Raw genomic sequence first — 16,100 nt, 5'->3', positions numbered from 1 at the left:
TTGTTAAGTTCCTTGGGAGGGAAGCACTGACATAGCAAAATGCTACAGTTCTTTTGGAAATCTTGCTTAGCACATGCTCTTTAGTGTTCCGTGACTGTATTACTGCTATTGAAGTGGGAGCCCCACCGATGAGACAATACCTGGCTTGGCTCCATAATATTTTATGTTTTGTTTAGATACCGTACTTTCAACTTGTTATGTTTGGAATATCAGAAGCGTTTGGCATTGCTTCTTTGGAGTCTAGGAATCTCCCAAAGGCAATTGCAATCCCTTCTCAAAATAGGAGAGCACCGACTCCAATTTAATTTTCTGGGAAATGCTGAGTTGATTATCGATTTGCTTGACATCCTTGGCTTGGAAGAGGCTCCTAACATCTCCAGTGTGATCTCCAAGTCAGTGTCTGTTGAAAGTCTGCTCTGCACTGCCACTTTCATTTCAGTTTTGTTTTTCACTATTCTAGCACAAATATTTTCATTTCCTCCAGCATTAGACCCTGCATGCTGGCACTGCAGGCTCACCCATCCCCAAATCACACCCATACACCTGCAATATATTTATGCAGTTCCCTAGAAAAGAGGGACACTTGGTCAATTAGTCCACTTTAGCTTCTGATAAAATTATTTAGCAGAAACAAATCAATAAGGTGTCCAGGAAGAGAAGACAGAACAAGATTTTTCCGGTATTGAAAGTGTGATAAAACTATTGTGTGTGGCATAAGCACTCATATTTTCTTTTGTCCCGCTGTAGTCTCTGGTCAAAAAGGTTTTGCAGGTTTTTGAAGCAAAATAAAAGTTTTTAAAACCTGTTTAAACAGGTGAAATACTGGGACAGAAAGAAAATAGTGTGCATCTTAGAGGCGGCGAGGATTCTGTCCTGATACTTTCAACTTTGGGAGCGGAAAGTATAATAATTTTTCTGTTCATAGAATACATGCAGGTTAAAAAAAAGAAAAGAATCTGACACTGAAGGAGCAAGGGTGGGGCTATGGCAAGGAAGGCCAACAGCTTGAGACATCTATCCAAACTGGCTAACATGTACATGCATAATATCTGGCAAAAATCTAGGTTCATACAAACTTTGTAGGTGTCATCTGCACAACTAGAAACCATGTCTAGTCAAAGGCAGCTTTGGATTTAGGATGGTGTGGGCAGTTCCCTTGTATAGGGCACTGAGCTGAAGGGTGCAAAATAAAATAAATAATAATAATAATAATAATAATAATAATAATAATAATAATAATAATACCACCACCTTATTTGGGAACCTATTGAAAAGAGCCATTAAAAAGCAACTGTACCAACATGAATTATTGTGAAAATAATAAATATTTGGGGGTGCCAAATGTTGGCTCCCTTCAGGGCACAATGTTACCAAAGTCAAAGGTTCCCTGAATGTGCAATCAAAGCCTTTGTGTGTAAAGTCCTACAGACACTGGGTGAGATCCATTGTTAGTCATGTTTAGAGTAGTATGAAATAAATGGGTCTAAGTAACTTCTGTTTATTGTTTTCAGTGGGTCTAATCTAAGAATGAGTTAGTTTGATGGTGAACAAATATGCATACACGCATATGGGATGAATGTCTGAATTACGCTTTTGCTGCTCTCTTCATGTGAATAGCAGTAGCAGGGAAAAGTGTCAGCTCAAATATACCTTAAGGTGTAAATGAAGTATTGACTTAATTTAAAGATGCTGATGTTTTAGGGCTGCAACATGCAACAGTGCAATTTACCCATCACTCCTAGGCAAGTGGATTGTAGCCATAACTGATTAGTTTATCATAAGTTTTTAAAATCAATGTAAAAAGACATCACAGTTAATTAGGCAGCAATTTCCTTTAAATAATTTTTTGATGCAATTAATTATGAAAATTGCAGTTGGCAACACCATGTTACAAAGGGCATTGCCCATTTTCCTCCAGGAAGGAGGGGAATAACTCTTCTTTTTGATATTTTATTAAAAGTTGATTAAATAAACACATAAAAATGTTTTGTTGTAAACCGCTCTGATATTTTCATAAATAGTGATAAATATTTTTTAATAAATAAATGAGACTGAGAAGTTATGTTTATCTCACAAAACCCTGTATACAACCTGCAAGAGAGGCCCTTTAAACAAGATAAAGCCACTGGAGGAAGATAAAATACTGTAAGCGACTGACATAAACACTATAGTTCTTCCATGTGTAAAGTCTCGCAAGAAATAAGATTCCCCATACAGAGCACCAACAAAACAACCTTCTAAACCTGCTGTGACATTTGTCTGGATATGAAAACAATTCTGTAACAAATAGACAACCCCTTTGTTTTTTCTAGCTCTAGTCTAAACAATCAATGCACAGTAAAAATTAGCATTCAGGCTTCTTTCTGCTCAAGACTTTCTGTGATAAATGATGATTCTCTTTCTTGGCCTCTCAACTGTGGTGCAAAGTAGTTAGCATAATGAATAATTTCCTGAACAATAAAAGGACCTCTGTCTTTAAGAACAATGTTTTAGAGTTTGTGACACTATTTTCTTTAGTAGTACTTTTCAAGAAGATTTAGAAATGAAATTAATCCCGCAGGGACGTCTCTTTTTTGCATATGTTGCTCGGTAAAGTATCAACTTCACTGAGGATATATAATGAATTTTTGTCCAACTGTGGATCCTTATGATCCTTATCTAGCCAAAATGACACCATTCACATGGAAGAGGCAGGCTTGGAGAAATCTCACCGTTTGCTGAGGTACAAAAAAAACTTTAGAGAAAAAAAGCCTAAGGGGAAACCCTCAAAAACAAACCAGTTCAAACTGAGCATACTTAGTGAGCATGGAATACTAACTTACTGGCTGATATCTGGAAGTCAAAAAATAGAAACCAGAAAAATGAAGAGGGAGAGTGGAATGTCATATTCTGGAATGCACACAGCTGGCTGGAACCCTGAGTGGAAGCACTCCATATGGCAACATTTTCTTGCAGGTCCTGCTTACAATGAGAGAGGTGCAGACCCAGAGCCAGAGTTTTATATTCCAAGCAAAGCTAGTTATGTTGTTTTAATTTCTGAGTCCTCCTACATCTCTAATCAAGCATCCATTTTCCAAGTGGGGCAGAACATCCTGGGCTGAAATATGGCTGGGTTGTCTAATGTATACTAGATCAGGCCATTGGGTCATCAAGAAGACCAAATCTGTTCCTCTTTCCAAAGCTCCTTCCCAGCTGGCAGCAAAGCTGGGTGAGTGAACTCCTCCCCTCTCGCCAACTGGTTGAGAGGTGAATGTCATGGTCTGGTTTACGAAGTCCTGGCAGAGGACATTGCGACCAGGGGCAAGATGGTGGAGTGGGAGCAGGAACAGGAGTCCGGAAGCCAGAAGTCTGGAAGCCAAGGGTCCGAGGCTCAGGAAACCAGGAGTTGAGGAGTCAAGGGTTTGAGGATCAGGAAACAAGGAGTCAAGAAGCCAAGGGTCTGAGGATCAGGAAGCAAGGAGTCAAGAATCCAAGCGCAGCAAGGCAGGAAGCGTGTTGCTGTGGCAAAGAGCCGAAAAGAAATGCTGGTCTTATATCCCTTCCCGGCTCTTGCCACCAGGTGCTGTGAGTTACCAATCGACCTCACCTGTGCGGCCGCGTCTTGCCTCTTCAGAACAAACTTCGGAAAGCCCCAGTCCTGCGAAGCCCTACTGGTCACAGGGCCTGGCTCCTGCACGTACTCCTGATAGTGAGGCATTCTGCAGAGCTTTGGCCAGTGGTCCCTCTCTGTCCCTAGAAGCAGGGAAGAAATAAAGCAGCTGGGCCAGTGGAGTGCTGTGCTGCTTCACTGCCACAATAGCCTCCCTTCCCTGGGTTGCTTCCTCGGCAGTGTCCGGGTGGAGCACTTCTAGGAGTGCCACCTCTTCTGTTTCCGCTGCCTGAGGCAGCTGCTTCACTCCATGTCAAAGTGGGCCGGCTCAGTGGAGAAGACATTTCTATGTCTTCTATGTAGACATTTCTACATAGAAATGCACACCAAACAGAAACAGATGTCCCAGTCTGCAAACAAGCAGCCCAAACCCATACAGATCTGTTCACACAAAGATTTCTAACAATGAGGCCCAAGCACTTGCTTCTTTCTGCCAGCCAGAAAATAAAGATATAATGTATTCAGCTTTCAGTATCTCTACTTCTACTTTAACTACAGATGGTAACCAGTCTAACCAAAGAAGTAGAGTAGAGTTTGTTCTGTGGAATAATTAATGGCCTGGAGACTTACATAGTGCTGCATCGTGGGTTTGTGACCTTCTGGTGAAGATTTGCTGACCTTGCTTGCTGTCTGAAGAGTTGGATTAACTAAAAATAGATGAGACTAAATGAAGTTCTCTCTTAAGAACACTTCTTCCAACCAAAGACATAAAACCATTTTGAAGTGACCCCAGTGTAAGGCACTGGAAAGGTCAGGTGCCCATTAATATCCACAGTTGTGACAGACCCATTATAGTTTGCAGTAACAGAAGAGCAAATTCTCCATGTCCAAAGGTGAAAAATGACTTTGAGAGGCCAGTTTTAGTAGAATTTTTGGAATTCACAAGTTGGGTTTTTAAAAAATGTTATCCAATTTCTTCTTCTTCTTCTTCTTCGTCTTCTTCTTCTTCTTCTTCTTCTTCTTCTTCTTCGTCTTCTTCTTCTTCTTCTTCTTCTTCTTCTTCTTCTTCTTCGTCTTCTTCTTCTTCTTCTTCTTCTTCTTCTTCTTCTTCTTCTTCTTCTCTTAATGAATTCATTCACTCATTTAATGCTGCCATTCAATATATATTGTCTTCTTACAGTAGCTTGCAACATATAAAAACAAAAGACATATAAAAATAAAACAGTGCACCAATAATAATTGCAGTGGTGAAACATTTTACACTAATCCAATTCTGCCAGCCTCATAAAAAAGAAAAGAAAAGAACCCTTGGTAAGCCAGTCATGAATACAAATATTTTTCAGGGTTCAAATGTATTTCTTCACTCTAGGTCTCTAGGTCACCACATCATAGAATAAAATCGGGTGGGGGATAAATACCAGAGCCGTAAGTCATCACACCATAAAATGAGGGGATGGATCTAACACAACAAATGAGATGAAAAAGTTAAATAGAATCAAAAATTAAAATGTTTTTAGAGCCCATTTAAATGAGAACAAAGAGGCGGCTGATTGTATCTCTCAAGAGAGGGAGTTTCACATTCATGGGACCACCCACATAGAGCCACTATCTTTCATGCCCAGTAGCATAAACCTTCTCTGTGGCAGGCAAAGGAGTAGAATCTCTGCCATGGATCTTAAATCTCTTGCAGGTTTGTTTGGGCACAGGCCATTAAGTATGGAATTATCCATATTGTACCTAAGAAGCAAATTCTTTTTCTTTCTACACCAAGTTTTGGAAAGAGCAGAGGAAAGGTAAATGAAGTTAAGCCCAGAGTTTTCCTTGCTCATAATCTCCCTCACTTCAATATTAAATCTGTGCAGAGCTTGAATGAACTATTAAAGGATTTAGACATCATCATCTGTTTCTCCCTTAGCCAACCTGTTCCCCCCGCTTTCCCAGGAATATATCCTGCCATACGGAAATGTATCTTTCAGCTGTGTGTCCTCTCCCCTTACTAATTACTAATCCATGCTAATTTGTTACATGTTGGTGGGGGCATGGAGAAGCTCTGTTCTTGAACCCCTGCCCCACATTCCAGCACATTAGTTTGTTACTGAGCTAGGTAGACCAATGGTATGACTTGGTATCGGGCAACTTTCTATACTCCTAAACATTGTTGTGTGTGGCATTTATATCTATTTCTCCAATTGTTTTCTCAGGCCCAACAAACCTGAAAAACCTGTGTGATCAGAGGCACTAGTTAAGGAAGAAATTAGGGTCATCTTTGTTAAGGGCATGGTGGCACCAATGCATTCCCTTCAGTTCATAAAAACCTAACCTGTTTATAACCTACATAGAACATCTGTAGGTATGTATTGAGAATGGGATGTCACATTAGCACCCAAAGCTGTTGCTGCTGATCTAGCTTGTCCAGTTTAGTTAATCCTAGAAGCAACTTGCTAGAAAATGGGTTGCCATAATTTTTGGAGAAACTGCAGCAATTATTTTACAGCAAGCTAGCAGTCTCTGTGCATATGCTGGGTTACATTAGCGCTTGCTCCTGATAGCCTAGAGCTCTAAAGCACCATTCTTTGCCAAGGAGGCGGCGGCTATCTCCAATCTGGCATCTGAAAATGACAAAGCGATCTATCAAACAGAATTAGGCAGGCAGATCCTTCCTGTTCTGTTTAGCGTTGTAATTCAATATGGCCAAGCCAGAGGCCTAACCAGGAGAGAATCGTCCCTTCAAATCTAATGAAGCACGGCTCGCCTTTTGCATCCCACAAGCATTAGCATTTAAGCTTCCTCTATTTTTAAATGGAGATGGGCATACTGTACATGTCAAGCAGAATTTATCAAGGTATTTTGGAGACAATCTACATTGGGCAATGGTTCAGTGGTAAAAACACACTGTGAAATACCAGTTGTTGACTTCTGGATCCTTTGAAAAGAGTGTTTGATGTATGTTTGCACACTTAGGTTTTGATGCATTATTTCCTGTTCTGAAAAATATGGGCAGTGCCACACTGACATCCAGGTCTTAAAGTGGGCAAAAACATGATTGTAAAAGAGTGGCACACAAATCTCTATCCGTGAGAAGCTGTGCATAAGGCAAGGTTCCAAAAACCATTTTAAAATTAATGGTTTTTTTAAATAATCTGTTTGAAAGGAATGTGTTGCTACGATGCTTCCCAACATAGTGCATCCCATAAATGTAGAATTCAGTATACCATCAAACTCAGCTTTCTATTAAAGTAAGTTAGGAAAAAGCCAATGACTAGACCATATGGCTGCAAAGATTGGATGGAAAATGCAGAGACAACCTCATGATACCTCAGAAGTGTGGATATATAAGGTGGGAAAAATCCTGCTTGGAACTCCACCCTCTGAGCAATACAAAAGAGCCATATTCACAACTCACAGAGAAACAGATCGGAATGATGTAAATTGTAAAACACCAAGAGAAACCACATTTGGGTTCTTGCTTTGGACCATAAATGGTATTCTGGAAAAAAAGTACCTGGAATGGCAACTTGTGAGCTAGACAAGCCAACCAAATTCCTGAGTAATAATAATAACTGCTAACAAACTGCTTCAATTGTCCATTTAACAGTAATGGAGTAAGGCACCGGAGAGACATAAAACTTCAGTTTGCACCTTCAAAATCCCTGAGGCTGAATCTCACTTCTTTTACACAGAATCTGCCTCTACTAGGATGAGTGCCAGATGACGAGTGTGACCTTGAGAAGTCATAGGGGCTAGCTCGAGGAAGATTTTGACCGAGTGTGAAAAAAAGGAGAATTCCATGTTAGGGATCATTAGGCAGTGCTGAAAATAAAGCAGAAAATAAAACTGCCAATATCATAACACCATTATATAAATCTATGGTGCAACCACACTTTCAGTCCTTTGTACAGTTAGTGAAACGAGAGGTTTCCCCACCACTCGCATCACAGTGCCAGAACCTGGGGCATCCAAATGAATGAAGCTGAATGTTATATGATTTGGATAAGGACAAACCACAGAAACTACGTCTTCACACAACACATAATTAAAGCATGGAATTTGCTCCCACAAAATGGAGTGATGGCTACCGACTGGGATGACTTTAAAAAAAGGTTAAATGAGTTTATAGAGGTTAAGGCTTCCAAGATCTGATGGCTCTGTTTTACTTCCATGGTGAGAGGCTGTATGGCACTGGATACCATTGGCAGGGAATACCAAGTGGAGTGACTCCTGTTGTACTTGGGTCCCGCCCACTTCTGAGCTTCCCCTAGGCATCTGGTTTGCCACTGTGAGAATCGGGTGCCGTACTAGATGGACCTTTGGTCCGCTGCAACAAGACTCTTCTTACGTTCTAATGTGCGAATTGGAGTGCTTTGCCTGGCTTGCAAATTGATGTTACAGCCCATACCAGTCACGTGTCACTGGTGAATTTAGTTAGTTTGACTGGCTCAGAAGGAGGCATTCTGGGCTGTTTACACAGAAAATAGTTTTTGTCCTGCAATGCATATTGAAATATGGTATCTGTGGAGGTTTTGTGGCTTACTTCATCGTGCCCATTGGGTCCAATGCGACATTAATTTGGCTGGCTCTGCTGGCTCAGAACATGACATTCCATTTTTTGGAGTAGCACTTGATGCTTGGAATGAGTATTGGGGCATGGTTTCTGTGGATGAACCGTGGCTCGTTAGCACAGAAGTTGGCATTTTAGGCCATTTTATGGTGGGGGATACCATTTATGGCTCAGAACTGGTATTGGAATGTGGCTTCTGTGGACATTTTGTGGTTTACTCATTCTGATGAATTTGGCTAACTTTGCTAGCTTGGAAGTCTCCATTCTAGGCCATTCAGTTGTGTTCCAGATGGGTTCTGGCTATGAAGAAGTTAATGTGTGTGTGTGTGTGTGTGTGTGTGTGTGTGTGTGTGTTCTCAAGTGTCTCTAACACATTGCAGTTTTTGACAGCAGTTTTATGTGGAAGGGGGTCATTCTGGCCCATTCTGACCAGCTTTGACACATCCTCCAAATTCTTAATGTGGCAAAATTATTATAATGACCAGCTTGAATGGGAACTGTCTTTTCTAACAGTTCAAAAAGAGGCCAACATTTGATGCCCCCCTGCAGCCCTTGTGCTGTCTTCCCAAAACTGCTTAAGCAAAGCACTGGGCTTTGGGAAGCAGGCACGAAGCTCTGATAGGGTCCTAGAGCCCTCCACACCGCCTTCTCAAAGCTGGGAAAGTGCTAACTAGACTTTGGGAAGGAAGTGGGAAGCCTCTAGGAACCTGTCAGAGTCCTCATGCCTTCTTCTCAAAGCCCAACACTTTGTTTACCCGGCTTTGGGAAGGCAGTTGGAGGACTGTGGCGGAGGTCAAATATTCCTGGGGGTTGCCAAAAAAGGCCTCAAGGGACTCACGTTGGACCACTTTGCTCTAAGTAATTAGCAAAACTCTAATCTTACATCAATGCTGACTTCCAGCTTTTTCAGTCTTTGCCATGCTCTGACCCTCCTTGAATGGAGAACTTGACTGTCAACAAAGGTACATCACTCTTTTCTCCACTTTCCCTTTTAGGAACTTAATTCTGCAGAGAGCCCAAGACCGGTGGAGGAGAAACCCAAACGTCGAAGACTCCTTTCCCTGGACACATTTAGAGGGTAAAGTCCAGCACCATGTTGATTTGCCATAGTTTTTAAAATTAATTTTTACAATACAGTGGTACCTTGGGTTACAAACACCTTGGGTTACAAACACTTCGGGTTACAGACTCCACTAACCCAGAAGTAGTACCTCAGGTTAAGAACTTTGCCCCAGGATGAGAACAGAAATCGCGTGGCAGCAGTGGGAGGCCCCATTAGCTAAAGTGGTTCCTCAGGTTGAGAACAGTTTCAGGTTAAGAATGGAGCTCCAGAATGAATTAACTTTGTAACCAGAGGTACCACTGTAGATGAATTTATACAGTTTATCATTTAAACTTGGAGCAGTGTTTATATCGTGCCTTCTTACTGAGGAATGGGGGGTGCAATGGGTTATGCAGGATTCTTAAGCCCCACCTTTTCTGATGGCTGCAAATGCTACTGAGATGTTCATTTTGGGATTTAAGCAGAAACTGCTCACACACCTTCAGACCCATTCACTTAATCATATGGTCTAGAAATTTGGTTTTAAAAAACAAAAACAAAAGAGTTGTTGGCTGGTTTTGAATTCTAGACCCATTCCCCACTCCTGTGCTTTCCTTTTAATAGAGAAGAAGACACATTCTCTTTAGCAGAGAAGGGCATTTACTCAGCCCTTGGCTAAAGGCTGTGGTGCAAGTTGTTTTGTTTGTGTTCATGTAACTAAATGAGGAAAACAGTTTTCAGAGCAATACCCTAGATACTACTATAATATAAATAGTAAGAGAGCAGTAATGTTAATGCCATTTTGAGAAAAATGGTGGATTACTCAGATTCATAAAGACATGAGAGATAAGCAGTTGACCAGATCTTTTCCATGTGCTTCTGCGACTTCATTTTCTTATTACTGTAGTTGTTACAATCCCACTGGGAGTAAAAGGTTAACATTGTTACTGCAGTGGATTTTCCCCTACCCTACTGCCTGATGAGCTAGTAAGTCTCTCTCTCCTTTATTAAAAGATTTTTTCTTAGGTAGCAAAGGTACATATGATTCTGTTTTCAAATCACAGAGTCCTTCATACAGGTCAGTTACATTCAGAGCGAGACATTACTGTTATAGGCAATATGTAAACAACAATAGGAAATGGAGCCAAGCCAAGAATCAAACCATTGGCATTTTAGATAGAGTGATGTTTTCCATTGTGTCTATTCTACACTGCCATTTTTAAAGGACAGAGTTAACGTCTAGTAGCTGGCAGAGGGAGCTTGTGAGTACATTAACTACTTAGCTAGTTATGTTGTTAAGAAGGTGCAGAATTCATTAGAGGTACATTGGGTACAGGCAACACCCCCATTTACATGGAGGGATTATATTCTGAGGCATTGTGTGTGTCAGTGAAATCACGTATATTTGAAACACCATTGGAAAAGCCCTTTTGTGATATTTTTGTGACGTTTTCAGGTTACTTCCAGGTTTGGCACAATGCATGCTTGTGTGATCAAGCATATATTGAACGAGCCAGTTCCCAGGATTCCTTTGGGGAAGCCATGACTATTGAAGCGTGGTAAAAGAGTGCTTTAAATATATGGTAGGGTGAGACTGCTGTTTGTCTAAGGCAATCAAGGGAGTTCATAGCGAGGCAAGATTTGAACCAAGGACTTCAGGCTCACAGTCCACTCTCTTCAACGCCATGCTACCCTACCTCAGTACTAGCAGTGATGGGGACACGGGTGAGGCTGTGATCTACACCACTGAGCCTCTTGGGTTTGGTGATTGGAAGGTTGGCCATTTGAATCTGTGCACATGAGGAGGGGGGAGCTCCCATTGCTCTGTCCCAGCTCTTGCCAACCTAGCAGTTCGAAAGCACACCATGCAAGTAGATAAATAGATACTGCTGCGGCAGGAAGGTAAACAGCATTTCCGTGTGCTCTGGCTTCCGTCATGGTGTTCTGTTGCACCAGAAACAGTTTAGTTATACTGGATGCTGACCCGGAAAGATGTCTGCGGAAAAGCGTTGGCTCCCTCGGCCTGAAGCGAGATGAGCGCCGCACCCCATAGTCGTCTTTGACTGGACTTAATCGTCCAGGGGTCATTGACCTTTTACCTTTACTAGCAGGGATGTGACATGCTTGTTTTGCTTCTGTTTAGTCTGCCTGCATGCAAGCAAATATACAGTTTCTCCTAGGTGGTTTCCTACTGCTAACTGGGATCCTATATAATGAAAAGGCACAGAGGTCATGAACTGGTTAGGAGGCAATTTGGTTCCCTTCCCGCATGCCTGCCAGGTCACCAAAGATAGCAGCCTGCTCTGGCTGAGTAGCTACTACAATGAGCTGCTTGTGGATTCTGAAGGAAAAGCAAGCCAATATAGCCCAGTCTGGCTGCCTGAGCGACACTTAATTGCATTTCATGGCATCTGATGCTGCATGCTCTTCCAGGGAGGAGATGGTGCAAAGCTAATGCTGTCACCACCATGTATTGTAATTAAGGTGAGAGATAATGTTATGCCATTTGGAAAACAAGATTTAAGCAAACATGTACTCAGGAAAGAAATGAGGCTTTAGGACATATTTTTCCCAAAGGGATAGCAAAAGGGTCTTATTAATTTATGGCATTTATATCCTGCCCTTTAGCCAAAAAGGCTCTCAGAGCAGCTTACAGAACTCTGTGCTAAGATGGTCCTTGCCCTCCAGCTCGCAATCTAGACATGGCACATGAGGTAAAAGGAATGGGAGGGAGAAAGGAAAAGCAAGCTAAGGTTTTTTTTTTTTTAAGTTACAGTTCTTAGAATGGAGTTATATAGATAGTTTTGCTTATGCAGATTCTGTCTCTACAAGAGCAACAACTCCCTGTCAATGTCAGCGGTGGTTCTGGCTGCCTTGCCATTGATAAAAAGGAGTCTCACCCCAGAAGCAGTCTTTCTCCCAGATCAGCTGCAGGAGCGGAGCTGGTGGTAATGTCTGCATTATTCCATCAGACTTGATAGAACTACGTTGATGGCAGTTAGATGCCTTCCAGGTGGGGTCTGGATGGAATTAACCTTCTCCCTTGCCATGTCCATGGCAGTTCTTAACAAGGCATAACAGTATGTAAAGCAAAGGTGGTCATATTCTTCTTCAGGCAAAGTGAAGCAACTTCCTCTGGTGGTGGATTTTGGGTAAGGGCAGCAGAGTAGAAGACAGATCTTGCCATGTTGTGTGAGTCACCAAGGTTTCTTACTCAGGCGCCACTGAAATGAACAAAAACATAGCAGTTGCATATCAATGAGCCTTGAGCTAGAAGAACTTCTGGAGAACTTAAGAGCCCTGTGAATGGATCAGACTGTTGAGATTCCTGCATTGCAGGGACCCTTCCAACTCTACAGTTCTATGATTTGGTGATTCCTCTCTAGTTTAGCATCCTGTTACCCAAAGTGGCCAGCCAGCAGCCCTTTGAAAGATTATAAGCAGGGTAAGAAGGCATTAGACTATTTCTGCTATTGTTCCCCCAGTAACTGGTATTCAGAGGCATGGTACCTCTGACCGTGTAGGTCATATACTGCCATTGTGCGGATATGTCTAATCCCCTTTTAAAACCATCCAAGTTGGCAGCCATCATCACATTCCAGGGTAGGATATTCCAATCTAAAGCTACAGAATGTAAGAGTTCACATTGCCTGTTCTGAAGCCCCTGCCATTTTGTCATTTTAGATGAGCAAGGGGAAATATTTCTCTCTACCCATTTTCTTCACAAAGCATAGTTTTATCAACCTCTTTGTCTTGTCCTTCCTTTCCAGTAGATTCTGCTCTATTTCAGTTAGCATCAGGGAGGTCATTTGAATTTTCCCTTCTGGTATCAAAATATATTGAGCAGGCCCTGATTTAAAATGATGCAAAAACTGAATATTCTATAAACGTATGCTGCATAACTCCCCCCCCCCTTTGGTATAACAGGCTGCCAAATACTCAACTAGTACATTTGGCATCCAAATATACAAAAATTCTTTTGGTCAAATCTGAAGCCTATAGGGCATTTCATATAATAATATCCAGGTCTAGCTCCCATTTGGATTTTAATGTTACAAATGGCAGACTTGACTTGATCCCAACCCATAAAATAGAGCAGTATCACCAAAACCTCATGTAAACACAACTAAAAAAAAGTAGGCACAATACATACTTTTCTATAATAACCCAAATCCAAAAATATTTGGGGCTATTCAGCCTTTCTTCAGGGACATATTTGATGCTCAATGTAGCTGCATTTGAATAGCCTTATAGGTACAACGAGTCAATGCTGAATCCATTCCTCTGTTGCTTGGTTACAAGGCAGATGATTAATCAACTAAAATTATTTAATTAGTGGGCAACTTTATCAGTCATACAAGACTATGGATTGTACTAGCCTGGTTCTCATTCTAAAACACTTACAAACATATATTTAAAATGCTTTAAATGTGATCCATAAAGATCTTCTTGGGGCAACTGACCTAGTTGAGCACATTGATCAACTAGAGTCTCCCACTCCACTCTATGCATTATGTTGATGAGACAGATGTATAGCTGGCAATCTACAGATATTCCCACTTGCTTAATGAAAATCTGTTTTCTACACTGTCATTGTCTAGGACCGAATATATCTATCATTCTCAACAGGTTCCGGCTTCGTGCTGTACAATGCAGTGATGTGGAACTCTCATGATTGCTAATGCTAAACATGAGTGATGTGTTAATATTCCTTGCTTCACCAAATAATTAGATCTTTCATTTTCTCCCCGAGGCCTTCTTTCCCTCTGGAACCTCTCTCTACTTCTCAACAAATCATTTCCCCTCCCTTTATCTGTTGCCCTTTTTATGGTTCCAAGATTTGTGTAACTGCCATCAGTTCTTTGGCTTGCTTTGCTAAAATGCCAGTAAGTGGCATGCTGCACACTCTGTGATGTTGGCTTCCTTACTGAGCTGCAAACACTGTCCAGTAGAAATGTGAGCTTTCCCCTGATCTTCCCACTTGGCCTTTTGTGTGTGTCTGGGATAATAAAGTTCAGACTAAACCAAGCCACTGGACCTCTGCAAGAGTGAAGGTTCCTACCTTAGAAATGTTGCAGCATCTGAAACCATCTCAGATGGCTTAGGGTGGGGAACTATCTAAGGACCTAATGGAGACCTAAAGGATAGGTTGTGATATTTGGGCCTGGCACTGATGCTTTAGTTCCTAACAGTGACCGTGGATGCTAAGAATATAAATTGCTGTAGGATCATCAGACATTAGAAATGAACATAGCAGTATTGAAAGGCAGGCATGGAAGGTGGGCAGAATTTCTGCATCTCAGCTCCCTCAAATGTTGCCACAAACTCCTCAGTCTGTCCTCCATTTTGAATCATGGAGTTGGAAGGGACCTGAGGATCATCTGGTCCAACCCCCTGCAATGCATAACCATGCAGCTGTCCCTTACTGGGATTGAACCTGCAACCTTGGCATTATGAGCACCACGTTGTCATAAACTGGCAGGACAATGGGGAGGAGGAAGAGGATCCTGGCGATGGGTGTACCCTATGGTTCAGGACAGACACTCTAACCAACTGAGCTTTCCAGCTCAGTCCAGATGTTGTAGAAGCTCAGGGATGGGGGAACCTTGGGCCTGGGGGCCAAACAGTGTCTAGCCCTGGGGACATTCCTGAGCCACACTGGAATGTGTCCTTGAGCTCTGATAATGCCCCATAGATAGATGTTAGGGAGGGGTTGTGAGCATCTGCAGAAATCGGCCTACTGTGCAAAGGTAAAATTTGCATTTATTATTATGTCTACTTTTGCCTCTGACCCTGGTCATCTTTGGCATGTGACCCCTAGAAGACTGCCCAGCAAGGAATGCAGCTTTTGGGCAGAAAAAGGGTCCCTAGCCCTGAGCTAGATGTTAAATGTCAAACAGTGTTTCCTCAGAGTGGTCAAAGCAGTCTTGATTTGCTGACTCCTGCTGGTGCAGCTTCCGTGGGAGAAAGAGGCTCAGGTGTCTTTGCAAAGAGTACTGTACATTGAGACACATTGCACCCCCACCCCAGTCCCTGCACTAAACAAGCCTTCCCTTTCCATGTGCATTGGCTGCTGTTTTGCTAGTGCTGTGCTTATTTATCTCATAAAATGCACACACTGATAAATTGTAGGGAAAAACCTCAAAGCAGTATAATCAGCCTTCTCACTGACTTAGGGAGTTGGCAACCTGTATGCTGACTAGGCAGTTTTAGCCAGATGTGTGCCATCTGTGTAACAAATTCAGGCTGAAAAGGGTAACCTGCGCAACTCCTTGCCACTCGGCTCTGATTTAGAGGCTGACTTCCAATGTACTTACAGTTGGGGGTGATTTCATCAACATGAACCCCAGTGGTGAAAGAAAACAAAACCCTGTAGTGCGCTGCGTCTATTCAGCCATAGCAAATGGTGCTGCTGGAAAGAGGCAGGCAGTGATAAACTGACTTCCAGCACTGGGCTTGAATGACCCTAAGGACTAGATTGCACCGATGTTATTTAAGCTTCCCAGTATATGAATCTTGGGTTGTTGACATGTCATGTGACATACGTGTCATAATTCATTACTACTTTGACTTTTTCAGCATAGGATGCACTTACAAACATGAGGCTGAAATAGTTGTATTAATCTTTCTTTGTGGGTCAGATGTCATCTGTTTGTGGCGGGTAATGAATCATGAATCAAGGTCCATGGCTTGATGTAATGCCTTTTCATATAGCAAAAAGCAGCACTGCGTGTGTGAGCAGCCAGCATGGCATTCTCCTGTGTGCTAGTGTCCTGGCTGTCCTGAATTTTAATACATTCCTCCTCCTGCATCATATAGATGAGGTTAGAGTCTATTGATCTTCTCCTCATTTAATTAACATCTTGATTTTTCCTACAGGTTCAGGATATGCTTTGATCTCTTTTGATCTT

The 16,100-nt window shown here is 42.0% G+C and overlaps 1 protein-coding gene across 3 annotated transcripts in view; it reads left to right on the top strand.

Annotated features, from left to right (window-relative positions):
• Window positions 1–16,100, top strand: part of LOC310677423 (heparan-alpha-glucosaminide N-acetyltransferase-like) — a 176,090-nt gene that overhangs the window by 63,628 nt on the left and 96,362 nt on the right. For all 3 annotated transcript variants that reach the window (XM_083440432.1, XM_083440431.1, XM_083440433.1), the window contains one exon: window positions 9,143–9,225. In XM_083440432.1, coding sequence (XP_083296558.1) covers window positions 9,143–9,225 — 83 coding nt within the window. The remainder of the gene's footprint in view (window positions 1–9,142; window positions 9,226–16,100) is intronic.

Source organism: Podarcis tiliguerta (genome assembly GCF_965153285.1).
Source record: "Podarcis tiliguerta genome assembly, chromosome: 5".
Lineage (NCBI taxonomy): Eukaryota > Metazoa > Chordata > Lepidosauria > Squamata > Lacertidae > Podarcis > Podarcis tiliguerta.
Note: the sequence above shows the minus strand (reverse complement) of the source record. Positions and strands in the feature narration are given on the sequence as shown.